At 43.6% G+C, this 18,833-nt stretch overlaps 1 protein-coding gene across 1 annotated transcript; it reads left to right on the forward strand.

Annotated features, from left to right (window-relative positions):
• Positions 1–607: 607 nt before the first annotated feature.
• LOC110626456 (calcium-dependent protein kinase 1) lies at positions 608–17,967 on the forward strand. Its single transcript, XM_021772373.2, has 9 exons — positions 608–1,097; positions 1,194–1,480; positions 2,691–2,834; positions 3,203–3,355; positions 3,863–3,978; positions 4,395–4,562; positions 17,185–17,312; positions 17,396–17,495; positions 17,639–17,967. The coding sequence occupies exons 1-9, from the start codon at positions 688–690 to the stop codon at positions 17,720–17,722; spliced, it is 1,590 nt and encodes a 529-aa protein (XP_021628065.1). The 5' UTR covers positions 608–687; the 3' UTR covers positions 17,723–17,967.
• The last annotated feature ends 866 nt before the right edge of the window (positions 17,968–18,833 follow it).

Genomic DNA, 18,833 nt, shown 5'->3' on the forward strand with positions numbered 1-18,833 from the left:
GACATCTGAATAAATATAGAGATTTCATATTTTATTCTTTTAATTTTTAAATCTCCTATTTAAAAAAAAATATAAAAAAATTAAATTAAAATATTTTATAAAAATAATAATTATCGCATAAATTTATACAAATATTTTTTTTATATATTGCGATGATTAACAAATTTATTGTCATAATTTGAAACTCATTATATATTTTAGCGCTTACGAGTTTTTTAAAGTATATTTTGATATTATTTTATTAATCAAATTTTAAATATTTTTAGTTTTCAAATTTTTTATTATTAACATTTTCATTGCCAACTTTTTAAAAAGTATTAAAATGTCCATATTTTAAAAGGACAATTTAGTCGTTTAAAAAAATTATTAATTAATTTTACGCATTTAACTGTTAAAAAAAAATAATAAAACTGATGTATTAAGTTGAAAGTTACATGTTCAATTCTTCCTTCTCCATTCCCTGAAAAATAAAAACTAATAAATAGGTAAATAATAAAAGTGATGAGCTTAAACGACACGTCACTGTCGGGCGATCACCTACGCCTATCAACCAAGCCCATTCCAGTAATTTTACTTCTTACCCGCTGTTCCCATCTCAGGACAAAAAACGAAAATGTCTCACGAGCACTGTGTCAACTCTTCTCTCTTACACACTCTCTCTCCTCTGACTCTCTTTGACCAAACCCAATGGGTAACCGTAGCAGCACTTCCTCCACCTTCACCGCCAATGCCCCTGACTCTTCCGCCGCCTCCAGCCACCCTCCTCATTCCAATGTCACCACCCTCCATCCCCCATCCGCTTCTTCCACGACTCGCCCTCCACCACCGCATTCTCTACAACCCTCCAATCGCCCCTCGCCTACCACTCCCCCGGTTGGCCGAGTCCTCGGTCGTCCCATGGAGGACGTCCGCAACACATACACGTTCGGCCGTGAGCTGGGTCGAGGCCAGTTCGGAGTCACCTATCTCGTTACCCACAAGGAAACGAAGCAGCAGTTTGCTTGCAAATCCATCTCCACCCGCAGACTCATTAAGAGTGATGACATTGAAGACGTCCGCCGTGAGGTCCAGATTATGCATCACCTCACCGGTCACAGGTCAATGCTCGAATAAATATTGACCAGATAATATTTTCTTTCAATTTGAGGTAAAATAATCGAATTTAAGATTCTTCCCTCTCTATCTTTTAATAGGAATATAGTGGAGCTAAAAGGTGCATATGAGGATCGGCACTCGGTGAACTTGGTGATGGAGCTATGCGCTGGAGGGGAGTTGTTTGATCGGATCATAGCTAAGGGTCATTACTCAGAGAGGGCAGCAGCTAATCTATGTAGACAGATTGTTACTGTTGTGCATGATTGTCATTCAATGGGAGTTATACATAGGGATCTGAAGCCTGAGAATTTTCTTTTCTTGGGTACTGATGAGAATTCTCCTTTGAAGGCTACTGATTTTGGCCTTTCTGTGTTCTTTAAGCCAGGTGATTCTTTTGAGGTTACATATTGATTCTTTGACAATTGTGTAAACTAAAACTGATATAACCAAGATCAGTGTAGACATAGTACTCTAATTCTTCAGTAAAGCAATTTGATCATGGAGTTCAGGAAGTTTAGGCTTGAAGGAGAATTTCTTAATTTTACTTGGTTGTCTTAATGGTGTTCTAGAGGTTCAGAAGTTAGCATTCATTGTGCTTGATTTATTTCTGGTCTTCTCTTGGATTTTACTTAGCTCCTAGCTGTCTTATGATTTAAAATTTTCTTCCTCTTCTCAGCGGCTATGATGAGAGTTTAGCCCCCACGTTTAATACCTAATATGCATGATAACATTAACAGAACTGTGGGGCCATTTGAAAATCTAGATAGCATATGGCTTAAAAAGAGAGAGAGAGAAGTCGCCATATTTATGTGTTCCCATGTTTTTTTTTGGCTCAAATATTAATATCATGAAAATGGAGTTTTCTCTGTAATGAACAAATGACCAAATACATATTTACACCATAATACAATTTGAGATTAACCCATTAAACAACTTAATTAAAGTGATCTATTGAACAGCTAAACTTACAAAGACATAACAATTAAATGCAAATTAACCATGTATCATCATTAAAAAAATTAGAAATAATTCCACTTATTGCTAACAGTACTCTTAATTTTAGTGATTGTATTCTAATTTTTCATAAAATGATAAAATTATTGTCTTCTAATTTTATTAACTTACAAAAATTTAGAGGAAATATGTGTGATCAGTTGTTTACATCTTTCCAATAAATCATGATGATATTGTAATATGTGTGTAATTGTTATAATTTTTATAAATTCAAGTGTCTAATAGGTTGCTTTTTAATTTAGGTGTTCAATGAGTGAATTCCAATTAGTGCAGGAGTGCAAGTATATGAATCATTAATAAATAATAAAGGTCTTGGTGCTCTAAAATCCTAGCAAATTCTTAAGAGTAGAAAGCTTGGAGGAATTTCCACTCTTCATCTTTCTTCCACTTTTCCAATATCAGTAGAGTTTTATTGCTAATTTTCATTGGTTACAAATATATCAACTTAATGCATTAAGTTGTTGCAATTTCTTTTGGCTTGTTCCTACTAATCTTTGAATTCTGAACTTCAAAGCATTTTCCTCTCGTACTGTTATAAAGCATTTTTTCCTTCTCTTTCTATAATCTATGTGTGATTGCAGGAGATATGTTTAAAGACCTTGTTGGAAGTGCATATTACGTGGCTCCTGAAGTATTACTTCGACATTATGGAGCTGAGGTTGATATTTGGAGTGCTGGAGTTATACTGTATATTCTTCTTAGTGGTGTTCCGCCCTTTTGGGGAAGTAAGCCTTTTGTATCTTAGTGTAGGATTAATAACATTTGAAAAATTGTTGATGTTGATGCTGATGCCATCCATGTGTTAAATTTGATAAAGTCCCAACTTATTCTGAGGTAGACATTTGACTGAACTTGAATTGTTGGCTTGTCTTCTTACTGATTGTAAATTGATCTTGTAAAGTGTTAATTCTAGTTAAGCTTCATTATCTATTTCTGGAGTACAATGTGTACTTACTAATTGGAAATTTACATATTAGAGGTGCTTCAGTGATCACGCCTCTCGTTTATTTACCTTTTTTTTCTAGGTTTACCTTTTGATCATGCCTCTCATTTATTCTTTTCTTATGAAGTTAGTATCCTCTTGCACATGCAGAGAATGACAAAGCCATATTTAATTCCGTTCTTCGGGGATATATTGATTTCTCCTCTGATCCATGGCCTTCCATATCCAGCAGCGCCAAAGATCTTGTGAAGAAGATGCTAAGAGCTGATCCCAAGGAACGACTTTCAGCAGTAGAAGTCCTAAGTAAGTTCTATTTTGGAAAAGACAGTCTAGGGAGAGTTATTTCCATGAGAAGAGTGAAAATTTTTTTAGGCTTTGGCCTTGCAGTTCAACACTTTATTTATGCTCTTTTAGTTTCTGCTCTCAAGAAATACACACCTACCAAACAGTTTTGCATTAATATTTTTAGTATTCGGGGTCATGCATTGGACATTATGACTGCACGATTGCCCCGTGTTGCTTTTTTGTGCTAAGCATGTTTTATGGTCATACTTTGACCAAGTTACCTAGCTATCTCATGTGTCATAATGTATCCACGTCGCCAACCAGTATCTTGAAACTAGTTGATGGTTGTGTTATGAACAAAATTTTTTTGGCTTCTAGATTGGTTTGAGGTTGAGAACTGCTGACATGATTTTGATTATATACTGCTCACTGTTTTGACTTCATCTGGTCTAAAGTTTTGTTTTAAGTTCCTTGACTTGTGCAAATAAAGAATGAGGCTTGAGGAGAATGAAAAATGCATTGCAGATCATCCATGGATGCAAGAAGATGGTGATGCATCTGATAAGCCTCTTGATATTGCTGTGTTAACTAGAATGAAACAATTCAGAGCAATGAACAAACTTAAAAAAGTAGCTCTAAAGGTGAGATGTCTTTTTGCTGTTAAATATATTACTGTTATTTTTATCTTTCTTTGTATTGGATCATTTGAAAACAAAAGGACAAGGATGATATTTTTTCAATCTAAATGGTACAAAAGCTAAAAGTGTAAAAGCAAGAGGATATTATTGCAGATTGATTCCATAGGGAATCATCTCAAGGAGGTTTGTGCTGCCCCTGTGGACCTCTAAGGTGGCAAGGTAGAAAATCTGCACCACCTTTGTTGACATGTTGCCTGAGTTAATGAAAACCCTAATCAATCTGCTAGATCTCAAAGCAAGTTGCTAATTTTGTTGCAGGATTAATCTTTTTCCATTCCATGTAATGGGGATAGATGGCATCAGTATCATCATTATCATTTAGTCTTTGCATGCTATTCTTTCAACTCTTCCCTTTCCAGGTAATTGCTGAGAACCTTTCTGAGGAAGAAATTATGGGCTTGAAGGAAATGTTCAAATCCATGGATACGGATAACAGTGGAACGGTCACTTATGAAGAGTTGAAAGCTGGTCTTCCAAAATTGGGTACCGAGATTTCTGAGTCTGAAGTGAGGCAACTATTGGAAGCGGTAACATGTCTGATCTTGTAATTTTTAACTCTCTATTTGCTTAATGGTTGGTACTTTTGGAGAAACCCACTCGGGCAAAAGTACAATGAAGGTGTTGAAAGTTATCCTCTTAGAAATTCATCATTTTCAAATTGTTCTTTGTCCTAAAATGTTTAACTTGTCCCAAACTAGGGCACAGTTTTTTTTTTTTTTTTTTAATCAGGATTTGCAAAGGAAGTCAGCAGGATTAAGAATTGGTGGAGATTTTCTCTAGATCTATGATACTGATAATGATGATGAATGAAGTTGTTACTGTTAAGGATTGAATCCCTAACAAGACAAAAAAGGAGGAAAGGTGAGAGAAAATAGAAGAAATAGTAGAGAAAGAAATGGGAGAATTATAGAGTAGACAGAAATAGAGAGAGAGAGTGAGTTAGGAAGAAAGAAAGATTGATTAGAATTGATAATGCTTGGAATGCCATACAAGATATGATCTGTGAGTTATATAGCAGACTCAGCAACTGCCAATAACTAATTCAGCTACTTGACAGCCACCTAACAGCTTGAGCTAACTACTTGATTCCTTTCCTGCCTTTCTAATGCCACCTTGTCAATCCTTTGCCACTTAATAACTCTTCTCTCTAAAATGTAACAGTTACATATCATGTAACTTTACGTTACACAGTCCTTTTGCGACGAACATTGTTACAAGTAAAGCCAATTAACAATCTCCAGGTACATGTTTGCTTATTTATTCTAGGACATCATGTTCTCAGTTGAATTCCTAGTTCTTTTTTGTAAATTTAACTTACAGATATTGTTATATGATTATTTAGTATGTTTCAAGACTAAACCATCTGATGATCTGAGATCCAGAAAATAGAGTTTTACAAGGGTTGTCTAAGCTTAGTCTGAGAGGAGAATGCTCCTCTCCTTTTATTCTTTTCCTTCGTTTGTTAATGACGTGTAACGGCCTCACTGCCATTGAGCCACCTGTCTCTGCTATACTGATACGGACGTACGAGAAGATCAGATCTCTGCTCCATGCGTAACGGCCATTTAATTCCCTCCCGGTATGCATGCGGATGGACCCACTAGGCAGATGGGCTGGCTACTTCTTGTCCTCCGGACTGGGCTGGAAGACGAGATTAAGGTTGAAGCCCAGAGGAGGTCCGATCTTAGGGCCGAACGGACTGGGCTGGCCCATCGAGAAGACTTAGAGGCCTCAGAATCAGGACAGTCGTTATGGGTCCGGCCTCGTAACGGGATGGTGAAATCCAGCGGTCATCAATTGCCCCTTTACCTTCTCATCAGTTATTGTACAGATAATGAGGGGGTAAATATCGAGAGTTATAATGACCACGCCGTCCAATCATAGTTTCATCAGAACACCTTTTCGCCTCATTGCTGTTTCAAATTTCGAATTCTCTCCGTCTTCTCCAAGCTCTTGCTTTCCTCTGTTCTTCGTGCGCACTGGTATCTTCGTCTCTCTGCCCTCTTTGTTTTCAAGGTACGCTTCTCATTCTTCCATGGAAGGCCCAAAGCTTCCCGAAGTCTTTAATCTAGAGTCCTGTATCACCCCTTCTACCTTGACGAACTTCTTTTCTCGGAAGTATTTGGACACCCCCCTCTACCATATTCGAGCTCCTTACCGGAATGAGAGGATCGTTCTTCCCGATCCTCCTCCTTTCGGTTTGATAGATCCCCAGAAAGATCTTAGCCTAGTCTTTTTTGTTAAACAGCGAGACTACGGTCTAACTTTTCCTTTTACTCCTTTCTTTACCGAGGTCTTCCAGTTCTTCGGGATAACCCCCCGGATGCTGTCTCCTAACTCCATTTTGTTTATGTGTTCTTTCGAGTCCATCTGTCTGAGCTGGGGATTAACGCCCACGGCGCGTCTGTTTGTGACCTTTTTTCGTCTCGTCCGAGCAAGTCAGTGCTTCTACTACTTTGCCCACCGTGGTGGATTGTCCATTTTCACGGGCTATAAGGATTCCATAAAGGGCTGGGTAGAGGGTTTTGTAGTGGTGGAGTTGAAGAAAGACTCCGGTCTGTCATGGAGGGTAGAACTCGACTGGGAAGATGTCTCTCTGGGTTGCAACGACCTGCCCCCGCTGAGCCTTACTGAGCAGGTCGGGTTCATTCGACTGACTTCTGTCGAAAAGAAGTATGATGTCGAAAAGTGCATGTTTGCGTCCAATCTTCGGGATATCCAGGACGCGGGTACTTTATATCATTTAACTATTTTGTCGTGTCTTTGTGGTTTTTGCTGAGGGCTGTTCTAATTCGTTTTGATTTTGAATCTTTATAGCTTCCAGGACCAGATCAAGCCCCCAAAGAACTTCACGCTATCTAGGGAGAGCATGAATGCTACGTTGGACGCCCTCCTAGCTGGGCGATCAGTGGGAGAGACTGCTCAGAGGGTGGCTGAGGTCATTTCCTCTAGGTCGGTTAGCCGGCCTCCTGCTCCAACTTCTTCCCAAGCTCCCAAGCCGAGCTCTCGAGGTACCAGGTATTCCAGGCCGCCTAGTCGTAGCAGGTCGAGCTCGGCTCCTCATGCCCCCAGGTCTTAACGGACCTCTACTGAGGGGACGAAGAAAGCTCCGAAGGTCACTGCCAGGCCGGTTGAGGGCACCGAGCTGGTGAGGACGGATTCTATTCTATCTTCTGAGGAGGTTTCTGAGGGGAGGCTCGAGATCTCTGTGACTAAGGAGAGGGCTCCTGAAGGAGGGAAGGAGATTATCCCGGCTGATGAAGATGTCCAGGAGGCTCCTCTTGAGGTTGCCCCTGTCTCCGAGGGGGTGGAGCCCAGACTGGTTGATGATGAGGGCGCTGCAGAGAAGGTCGGGAGCAAGTGTCCTGCTCCTTCTAAAGCGCCTGCCCCGGCTCCTGTCCCCAAGAAGTCTCAGGCCTCAAGGAGACCAGCTCCAGCTCTGCCTCCGCTCGAGAAGGAAAAGACTGCGGTGGTGCCCCTGCTCTCTGCCCCTGATAATGACATTCTTAACGCAGAGGACATCACCCATCAGTCTCCGGCGAGCGTGGTCGCGGAGATTATCAAGGAGCGGATGTTTGGTGGGGTCATGGAGGCTTCAGACCCCCGCTTGCTTGCTCTTACTAGTCTTCTGGCCACTTCCACCAGAGAGCAGGCAGCATTCCGGTCTCGTCCTCGAGGGGAGCTCGGAGACACTATCAGGGAGATGCTTTTGATGGTGAGCTATTCTTCTTACTTTTGAATTTTTTTTCTTTTGGTTCTTGTTGTCTGTCATTCTAATACTTTTCTTTCTGTGCTAGCTGATGGGCCTCTTCATGAAGGTAGACGCCCGCGATCACTCTCTCCGAGACTTCGTGGATTGCCGGATCGAGGAAGCGCGCCTGGAGGAGAACCTGTCTGCCACCAGCGATGCTAGGGGCAACCTTGCGGCAGCTCGGGAGCACTCGAAGTTCCTCCAGGCAGAGCTGACTTATGCGAAGGAGGCCCTCAAAAGGGCTGAGTTGCAGCTGAGATTAGTTGGGATGAAGCATTGAAGCAGCTGTCCTCCTTGGAGGAGATTCGGCAGGAGAGGGACGAGGCGGTGAGCCAGAAAGAGGAGGTCCAGCATCAGCACGAGTTGCTAAAGGCAGAGTTTGTGGGGGCTCGGGCTCATTGTGAGGCTGTGATGGCCCAACGGGAGGAAGCCTGGGCTCGGATGGTTGTTTTGGAGCAGGAGCTGAGCAAGCATGCTGACAGTGTTAAAGACTTGACCTTGGCGGCAGAGGAGTCTAAACTTCAGAATCAGCAACTCTGCCAACAAATTAAAGTTTTGGAGAAGAGGTGCTCAGCCCTGCTCGAAGATGCAAAGCTTGCTGAAGACAGGGTCCAGCTGGAGTGCGAGGAGCGCCTGAGGGAGTACAAGGAGTCAGCCGAGCTGAAGAAAGAGATTGAGCAGGCCTGTGAAGCTCATCTTCAAAGCTATAAGGACTCTTCTGAGCTGAAAGCCAAAATAGCTGAGGCCTGCGAGGAGTGACTTGCGGAATTTAGAGCCTCTGGCGAGATGAAGACGGCGATATGGAATAAGAGCTTCCGCATGTTCGTCTCTGGTTACAATCGAGGTTTGAGGGAGGCCAGATATGCCCCTTCCACCCCGTTGGCTGAACTCCGAGCTGCTGAGGAAAACTCCGATGGCGAGGAGGTGCTTTACGGGGAGGATGACAAACCCTTGCCCAAAGGAGCTCCTCGCACTACAGCTGGGCCTTCTGAAGCAGATGCTGAGCTGAGGGAGGAGGACGACGAGGCTGCCGAAGATGCTGGGCCTCAGGGGGAAGAGGATGCAGGGCCCCAAGGAGGGGAAATTGTACCATTTGTAGATAGTAGTGTAAATAATAGCAATGTAGATATTGAAGTACCTAGGCATGTAAGTCTCTTAAGGACAGTTTTTCCTCTGATAGTTATAGATGATTAGGTTGTAATTTTCTTTTTAATGAAATTCAGTTTCTAATTGTGTTTATATTTGAGTTACCTTCACTTTTATTTTTCTGTCTTTATCAAATTACTTAATATGCTAAAAGTCTAATTGACTTAATCCATTGAAGGCCTACTCAGCTTGACCTGTCAATATGTTAAGAATAAAAACTCTTAAACCATGTACTCAGTAATTTTTACGAGGAATCAACTGTACTGTTTTTCATTTCTTGCCCTTGAGCCAATCAGAGCTAAAATTCTTAGTAATTGACTAAACTTCTAACTTATGAATTTTTCCAATCTTGCTAAGGCATTCTCATTAACTTTCTATTCTGTTAACTCGTCCATAATGCGAGCTTGAACATATAACATTCGTATAACCAAAGTGAAATAGACCATGTACCTTTTAAAATGCTGAGCAGAGCTGGCCTTTTTGTTTCTAGTTCTGTTCAGATAGGAATCGAGGCTGGGGCCTTGTCTGCTCTTGCCTTAGATTTGCCCCTTTGACTAGGGGAAATTTGTGACATTTAGCTTCTTGAGTTCGGCTCTCTTCTTATTTGGTTTTCCAAGTTCAGTTTTGCGTGTCTCAGATCTGCACTTTTGGCCTCAGTGATGTTTTATTATCTTGGTCGGTTTGTGGTGCCGGGGGCACTTGGGAGCCCGGTCACCTACCTCGCTGAGGTCTTGCGCAAGATTCAGGCACTGTGGCCTTACTGTCGCTTCGTCATCTCAGCCGGTTTAGTGGTGCCGGAGGCACTTGGGGAGCCCCGTCACCTACCTCACTGAGGTCTTGCGCAAGATTCAGTCACTGTGGCCTTACTGTCGCTTCGTCATCTCAGTCGGTTTAATGGTGCTGGGGGCACTTGGGAAGCCCCGTCACCTACCTCACTGAGGTCTTGAACAAGATTCAGGCACTGTGGCCTTACTGTCGCTTCGTCATCTCAGCCGGTTTAGTGGTGCCGTGGGCACTTGGGGAGCCCGGTCACCTACCTCACTGAGGTTTTGAACAAGATTCAGGCTCTATGGCCTTACTGTCGCTTCGTCATCTCAGCTCGGTTTTTTGGTGCCGGGGGTGCTTGGGGAGCCCGTTCACCTACCTCACTGAGGTCTTGAACAAGATTCAGGCTCTGTGGCCTTACTGTCGCTTCGTCATCTCAGCTCGGTTTTTTGGTGCCGAGGGCGCTTGGGGAGCCCGATCACCTACCTCACTGAGGTCTTGAACAAGATTCAGGCACTGTGGTCTTACTGTCGCTTCGTCATCTCCGCTCAGTTTTTTGGTGTCGAGGGCGCTTGGGGAGCCCGATCACCTACCTCACTGAGGTCTTGAACAAGATTCAGGCACTGTGGTCTTACTGTCGCTTCGTCATCTCAGCTCGGTTTTTTGGTACCGGGGACGCTTGGGGAGTCCGGTTACCTACCTCACTGAGGTCTTGAATAAGATTCAGGCACTGTGGCCTTACTGTCGCTTCATCATCTCAGCTCGGTTTTTTGGTGCCGGGGGCGCTTGGGGAGCCTGGTCACCTACCTCACTGAGGTATTGAACAAGATTCAGGCTCTATGGCCTTATTGTCGCTTCATCATTCAGCTCGGTTTTTTTGGTGCCGGGGGCGCTTGGGGACTGGTCACCTACCTCACTGAGGTCTTGAACCTGTTTTATTTTTCTTTTCTGTTTCTTTCAATGAAAGCAATGTAAGTTGTGGCAAATGAAGAATTGGACGATAATGTCTATTTTATTCCCATGCTTTAAAATACAATCAATCTTTTTACATTTGATAACATCTTAAGGGAAGTACCTTTTTAAATGCTAGATATTCCAAGCATGAGGCTCGGGGTTTCCCTGCATGTCCTCGATCCGATATACCCCTGGTTTGACCACTTTGACTATTTTGAACGGGCCCTCCCAGATCGGCGCCAGCTTTCCTACAACCGCTCTTTTTCTCGTAGCTTCTAGATTTCTCAGGGCCAGATCTCCTACTTTCAGGCTTCTTTCTCTGACCCTTTGATTGTAATAACGAGCTGCTCTTTGTTGATAAGCGGCTGTACGAACTTGAGCTTCCTCCCTGACTTCTTCCAAGGCATCCAGGTTACTTCTCAGTTTGTCATCGTTGGCATTCTCGTCATTGAACTGGACTCGATGTGTAGGGACTTGGAGCTCGATCGGAACTACGGCCTTAGTGCCAAATGCAAGTGCGAAAGGCGTCTCTTTGGTGGACGTCCTGGGATAGTTCGGAGTGCCCATAGGATGTTGTTAAGTTCATCGGCCCAGTTTGCTTTTGCACCATCCAGTCGCTTCTTTAATCCCTAGAGGATAGCTCTGTTATTGACCTCTGTTTGGCCGTTGGTCTGAGGATGGGCCATCGAGGAGAATTTATGCCAGATGCTCATATTTCTTGTAAATTCTCTAAAGGCATTGCAGTCAAATTGCCTGCCATTATCTGATATGAGCACCCTCGGTATACCAAACCTGCAGATGATGTTGCCCCAAACAAAGTCTATCATCTTTCAGGCTGTAATAGTAGGGATTGCCTCCGCCTCTGGCCACTTCGAGAAGTATTCCACAGCCACCACTACAAATTTCTTCTGCCCCGTGGTTTTGGGAAAAGGTCTCAGGATATCTATGCCCCATTGTGAGAACGGCCATGACTAGATATGCTGGACTGAGGGGTGGCTGGTACGTTGATGGTGTTGGCAAACCTCTAGCATACATCGCATCTTCGGATAAACTCTTCAGCCTCCTTTTTAATAGTGGGCCAGTAGTAGCCTTACCTGAATATCTTATTTGCTAGTGTTCCTGCTCCTTCATGAGCTCCACACATCCCTCGGTGTATTTCTTCCATCACCTTTATTGTCTCTTCCGAGCTCACACATCGGAGCCACGGGCTGGATTTTCCTCTTCTGTACAGAGTCCCCCTTATGGCCTGGTAATTGGCTGCTCGAGCAGCTATTTTCTTTGCCTCATCCTTGTCTTCAGGGAGCTTTCCCTTCTCTAGGTACTCCAAGTATGGGGTCATCCAGCTTTGGCCTTGTTCAATCTGCATTACAGTGGCCATTTTGTTAAAAGCGGGTGCGCTAATATGTTGAATGTATACCTCGTCTGGGAGTCATTCCAGCTCCTCTTTGGACAATCGGCTAAGTATGTCTGCCTCCTCATTCTCCTCCCGAGGTATCCTCTGGTATCTGACTATGATTCCTCTACTCTTGAGCTCGGCTTCTATGGCTTTCACCTTCGCCAGGTAATTCTGCATAGTAGGGTCTCTGACTTGATATGCCCCTGTTATCTGGTTGATTACTAGCTGGGAGTCACTATTCACCTTGAGATCGGTTGCCCCTACCTCCATTGCTATTAGCATTCCGTTTATCAGGGCCTCGTATTCCGCTACATTGTTAAAGGCTTTGAACTCTAGACGCAGAGCATAGCAAACTTTGAACCCTTCAGGTCCCTTTAACACTATTCCTACGCCACTGCCCCCAGCGCCAAATGCCCCGTCTACATACAGTTTCCAACTGAATTCTCAAGAGGACTGCCCTTCTCTCTCATTTCCCAACGCTTTCGGAGATGACTCACCCCCTTCATTGAAAGAGCATTCTGCTATGAAGTCAGCAAGGACTTGAGATTTTATGGTGGTCCGAGGTCGGTATTCTAAGCAGTAGGGGCTAATCTCAATGGACCAGGCAAACATCCGACTTGAAGTTTCCGGCCTGTGGAGGATCTTCTTCAACGGCTGGTCCGTCATCACTACTCCTTGGTGGCTTTCCAAATAAACCCTGAACTTTCTGACGGCCAGCAACAGAGCATAGGCTATTTTTTCGATGTTCAGATATCTGGTCTCGGCGTCTTTGAGCACTTTGCTGACGTAAAATATTGGCTTCTGTTCTCCTCCTTCTACCCTTACCAACACAGTACTAACAGCTTGTTCTGAGGCTGACAAGTAAATCAGGAGCTCTTCTCCTTCCAACGGACTGCTGAGAACATGAAGCGAGCTAAGGTAGTTTTTGAGCTCTTTGAAAGCTTCTCGACAGTCTTCAGTCCATTCGAAGTTCGGAACTTTCCTCAACTTCTTGAAAAACGGCAAGCATCTTTCTGCCGACCTCGACATGAAGCGGTTGAGTGCTACTACCCTTCCAGTGAGCCTCTGGACGTCTCTTACACAGGTCGGCTCGGGCATTTGCAGGATGGCTTCTACCTTCTTAGGATTGGGCTCAATGCCTTTTCCACTCACTATGTACCCCAAGAACTTTCCTCCTCTGATGAAGAAAGCACATTTAACTGGGTTCAGCCTCATTCTATATTGTTCAAGAACTTTGAATACCTCCTCCAGGTCTGGCAAGTGTTGCTGAAAAGTTGGGCTTTTTACCACTATGTCGTCCACGTAAACTTCTATGTTCCTGCCGATCTGATCTTTGAAGATTTTGTTCATCAATCTTTGGTATGTTGCCCCGGCATTCTTCAGCCCGAAAGGCATGGCTCTATAGCAGTAGGTCTCATTTTCCGTTATGAACGAGGTCTTTTCTTCATCCGACCTGTCCATTATTAATATCAGGGAGGGGATAACAATCTTTGGGACATGCTTGATTCAGGTCAGTGAAATCTATACACATCCTATATTTGCCATTGGCTTTTTTGACTAATACAGGATTTGCTAACCATTGAAGGTACATCACTTCCCTGATAAACCCTGCCTCCTCTAACTTCTGCACCTCCTCCCTGGTGGCCTGCTGCTTCTCTCTTCCCACTACCCTCTTCTTTTGCTTTACCAGTCTGGCCTTTGGAAGGACGTTCAGCTTGTGGGTCATCACCTTCGGATCTATCCCAGGCATATCAGAAGGCTTCCAGGCGAAGCTTGAGGCGTGACCTCGGATCAGAGCCATTACTTCAGTTTTCTGCTCTCCAGTCAGGCCGGCGTTAAGACTGAAGACCTTGTCTGTTTCCGTTTCCAATAAGGGGAAGGTTTCCAGCTCTCCAACCGGCTCTGTTCTGGCCTCTTTTTTCTCGTCTCGGACCTCCAGAACCTCTTGAGTCAGGCTTCTCTCCTGTTGAGCTCGGCTCTGATACCGTGGCCAGGTACACTGCTCTTGCCTCTTCCTGACTCCCTCGGACTACTCCCACTCCTGCTTCAGTTGGGAATTTCATGGCCAAGTACCTTATGCTGGTCACGGCCTCGAAGTCAAACAGCATAGGTCTTCCCAGTATGGCATTGTAGCTCAGGGGGAGTTTCACCACTAGGAACACCGCGTAGTGGGTTCGAGTCCTGGGTGCTTCTCCGAGGGTGAGAGCCAGCTTCACCTTCCCTTCCAGAGGCACTGGGGCTCCCCCGATCCCTTTGACTGGGGCTTGGTCTCAAACCAACTGTTCCTCAGGGATTCCCATCTGCTGGAAGACCCTGTACGGCAACAAATTCACCTTGCTTCCGTCATCCACCAAGATCTTCTTAACCCGGTAGTTGTGGATGACGGCTTCAATAACGAGAGCGTCGTCATGAGGCATTTGAATGCCCCGAGCATCCTCTGACGAGAAGGAGATGGTCATTGGTGAGTGGTCAATTATCTGCATGACCTCGGCATTGCTACCTTCCCCATCTCGGCCTCTTTTCCTTCCTCTCCTGCTCGTTTGACCTCCTGTTCCTCCTACGATCATATTGATGGTCCCACTGGAGCCATCATTCACCGGCCTTGCTCCCGTCCTCCTGGGTCTCTCTGCTGTAGGGTTCGGCTGAGGCCTTTCTCCCTCTGGCTTCTTCACAAAGTTTTGCAGGTGACTCCTTTTGATCAGCCTCTCAATCTCACTGATCAGCTGGTAGCAGTTGTCGGTGTCATGGCCGTGGGTACGATGATACTGACAGTATTTGTCAGGATCTTGCTGGTTTGCTTCTGCTCTCATAGGCTTGGGCCATTGGAGGAACTCCTTGTCCTAAACTGCCATGAGCACCTCGGCTCTAGATGCGTTAAGAGGGGTCAGGTTCTTTGGAACTCGCGGGGGGAGTGGTCTTTGTTCTGGAATCCGAGGAGGGAACGGTCTCTGGTCCCTCCTATCCCAAGGCTGTCTGTACGGCTCAGGCCTCTTGCCTTGCTTTCTCTCCTGCCTTTCCGGCCTCCTTTCTTCGGGGGCTTTTCCTCTGTCCGCCACCCCCTTGGCGAATCTGCTTGTCACCAAGGCATCATCCTGCCTTATGTACTTCTCCGCTCTCTTCATCAGCTCTGCTAGCGTGGTAGGGGGCTTTCTACTCAACGAGCCAAAAAACTCGGGGGAGGTCGTCCCCTTCTGCATGGCCTCCACCGCTCTGCCCTCATCCAGCTCGGGGATCTGTAGGGCCTCCGTGTTGAAACGGGCAACATACTCCCTCAACGATTCGTCTCGTCTCTGCCTGACCGTCTCCAAGTAGCTGGTCTTCCTATCAGCTGGCACTCCGGCTATGAACCGACTGATGAAAGCGTTGGCTAGATCTCTAAAACTTCTGATGCTTCCAGCCTCCAGGCTGTTAAACCACGCCCGTGCTGGTCCTGTGAGCGTCGTGGGGAATACCTTGCACATCAAGGCATCCGATAGAGTTTGCAGCTCCATAAAGGTCTTATAGTTGAGGACGTGCTCTCTTGGGTTTCCCGTTCCGTCGTAGGCCGCCATGGGTGGCATCATAAACTTCTTCGGGATGGTCTCCTGTTGCACCCATTTCGAGAAAGGCGAGGACGTAGGTAGGAGGGTTTGGTTGTGGTCCTTCACCCCCAACTCAGCTAAGAGCTGTTCCCTCAGTTTCTGCAGTTTTTGATCTACATTCTCTTCTTCTTGTCTGGGCCTCTTCTCCAGACGATACTCCTCTTCCTGCGCTTCACTTTCCGTCTTTCTGGTTATTCTGGCAGAGTAACTGTCTACCTCATCATTCTCTATCAGCTCCCTCACCCTTCTTCCATGAACTCTAGCTTCTGGTTCCTCTTCTACCCTGGCTCTTCTCCCCCTTTCTCCAGTTTCTCTGCTGTTTGTTTGAGGATGGTTGAAGGTAGGATGGGATTCGTTGGTTTGGGGCTCTTCTACCACCGGCAACGCGTTCATTAGGGTATTGAGTCCCCTTTGCTGCATCATCTGCCCCAACCAGTGAGCTGTGTTTTGTAGTTGAAGAGTCATAGCTTGGAGATCCTGGTTGGATAAGGTAGCTCCGGGTGCATTCCCTGCCGGGTTTGGCAAGGGGTTGAAGGGGATTGGTGTTTGATTGTTGGGGGTTATGGGGCTGGAGAAAGAGAACTGTTGCCCCTCCTGAGCCGAGCTCAGATCGTTGGGGGTATTAGCAAGGTTATTTTCATTATAGTTGGCCATCGTGGATCTTAGTGGGTGTTGTAAGAATGGAACTCCGGCGATGAAAAGATCTACTTCGTTCCCACAGACGGTGCCAATTGATGATCTGAGATCCAGAAAATAGGGTTTTACAAGGGTTGTCTAAGCTTAGTCTGAGAGAAGAATGCTCCTCTCCTTTTATTCTTTTCCTTCGTCTGTCAATGACGTGTAACGGCCTCACTGCCATTGGGCCACCTATCTCTGCTATACTGATACGGACGTACGAGAAGATCAAATCTCTGCTCCATGTGTAACGGCCATTTAATTCCGTCCTGGTACGCATGCGGATGGACCCACTAGGCAGATGGTCTGGCTACTTCTTCTCCTCCGGACTGGGCTGGAAGACAAGATTAAGGTTGAAGCCTAGGGGAGGTCCAATCTTAGGGCCGAACGGACTGGGCCGGCCCATCGAAAAGATTTAGAGGCCTCAAAATCAGGACAGTCGTTATGGGCCCGGTCTCGTAACGGGATGGTGAAATCCAACGGTCATCACCATCTAATGAGTAATCGAAATCAAAAATGGATTAGAGTAACATGCGAAAAGAAAATTTTTTTCCTGGGTGCGAATTTCCAAATAAAATCTGAGTGAACTTCCTTAAAAATTGATTGTTTATGGTTGGTACCGGAATTAAATTCAATACTAAAGTTTCATAATACTTCATATATAAATTACACAAACGTATATTAGCTAAAATTCTGTATCATTCATCACCTCTTTTTAGAAAATTAATTTAAACGTAAAATCTATTAAAACTATGTTTGCTTCTCCTCTGTCTCCCTCTCTCAATTGCATTTTGTCTTTGGTTTTCTTTCGCATTCTGGATCACACTTCTTGATGTGTTGAATTGTTCAGCTGAGAATTATGAACTTCTCTACTTTTTCAGGCAGATGTTGATGGAAATGGAACAATTGATTACACTGAGTTTATAACAGCTACAATGCACATGAATAGAATGGAAAGAGAGGACCACTTATACAAGGCCTTTGAATATTTTGACAAGGACAAGAGCGGGTAATCTCTTAACTTTCTTATTGTACTAAGAATTTATTCCCCTGTTTTCTGCCAGTATTATCATTTCTTTTTTCTCACTTTAGGTACATCACAATTGAAGAGTTGGAGCATGCCCTCAAGAAATATAAAATGGGCGATGCAAAAACGATAAAAGAGATCATTGTAGAAGTGGACACTGACAAAGTGTGTTTTCTTGCTTTTGATCCTCTTTTGTTCTGTAGATTTTTCCTTGGAAGCAAACAGTTTCATTTACTAAAATCTATTTGTTTCTATAGTAATCAAATTCATAATCATATGTTATGTATATTCTTCAATTTTTTTTACAGGATGGAAGAATTAACTACGAAGAGTTTGTAGCCATGATGAGAAAAGGAAATCCAGATTTGATCGCTAACAGAAGGCAAAAATAAGCCTCTTTCTTGTGATGGCTTGAATCAATGAATCAGCTTGTGTGTGCATTTGTTTGTGTTGTACTGTAATTGAAATCAATTTAGAACCTCAGTGTAGCTCCTTGGATTGCAGAGAAATCAACCCTTGTGAGATCCTTTCTAGTTTGCCATTCATGCCCTTTGCTTTGCACAGGCTTCAATTTTATCATTTTCTGTTAGAATTTTCAGCAATTTTGGGGGAAATTCTTCTACATTATGTTTGCAACTATTTGTTACTATTACTTGTTTGTTCCTGTTTAACTTATCAATGAAATTAGCGCTGAAAACTACAGCGATAGTAGGAGATTTGTATTTGATTTTCTTGCATTTTGCTTTTCTCTTTAGTTCATTTTCCTCAAATAGCACATGATGGATTTAAAACATGGATGTTCTTTCTTTGTGAGTAGAAAATTATTGCAGCTTTCTTAACATGATTATTCAACTGCCTAGTAATTTTCATTAAATTTTCACACTTCTCTCATAAATCACTCCACATGATGGATTTGTATAGGGATGTAGAACTGACGGCTACGAGCTGAGCCAGTACAATAAGTTTTTAAATTCAAAGGAATTCAAAATATAAGTTTTATATTTCATTAAAATCAACACGGCTCTAAAGACTGCTCTTAATGCTCTAGAGAAGCCCTTGACCTTGAGTATTCTATAACTATTTGAGAGTGATTCTAATGATGAGAATATGCAGTGTGGCCTTGATAACTTGCCCATAAGATTCGCCCAGTCCTGACCCATGTTATTCTAATGAGCTCTCCCAATGAAGTTGGTCATCGTATTGGTCAAGTTAATATTATTAATTAAATTTAAAAGTATATAAAAGTATAAATCTTATAAAAATACAATTACATAAACATCTAAATATCAATTTTAACATAACTAAAATAAAAAAATAATAATTTAAACTAATTAATAAACAATGAAAAAAAAAATCATCATCTTTCGGTGCCTTTTGTTTATTTATTTTATTTTATTTACTTTATATTATTATAAAATCTCTCTCCTCTATGGAATATGCAAAATTTTAATAGTTATTTACAAAATTGAAATTTTAATATATATCTTATTTATCTATATAAAA

The sequence above is a fragment of the Manihot esculenta genome, chromosome 1 (genome assembly GCF_001659605.2).
Source record: "Manihot esculenta cultivar AM560-2 chromosome 1, M.esculenta_v8, whole genome shotgun sequence".
NCBI classification, from domain to species: domain Eukaryota; kingdom Viridiplantae; phylum Streptophyta; class Magnoliopsida; order Malpighiales; family Euphorbiaceae; genus Manihot; species Manihot esculenta.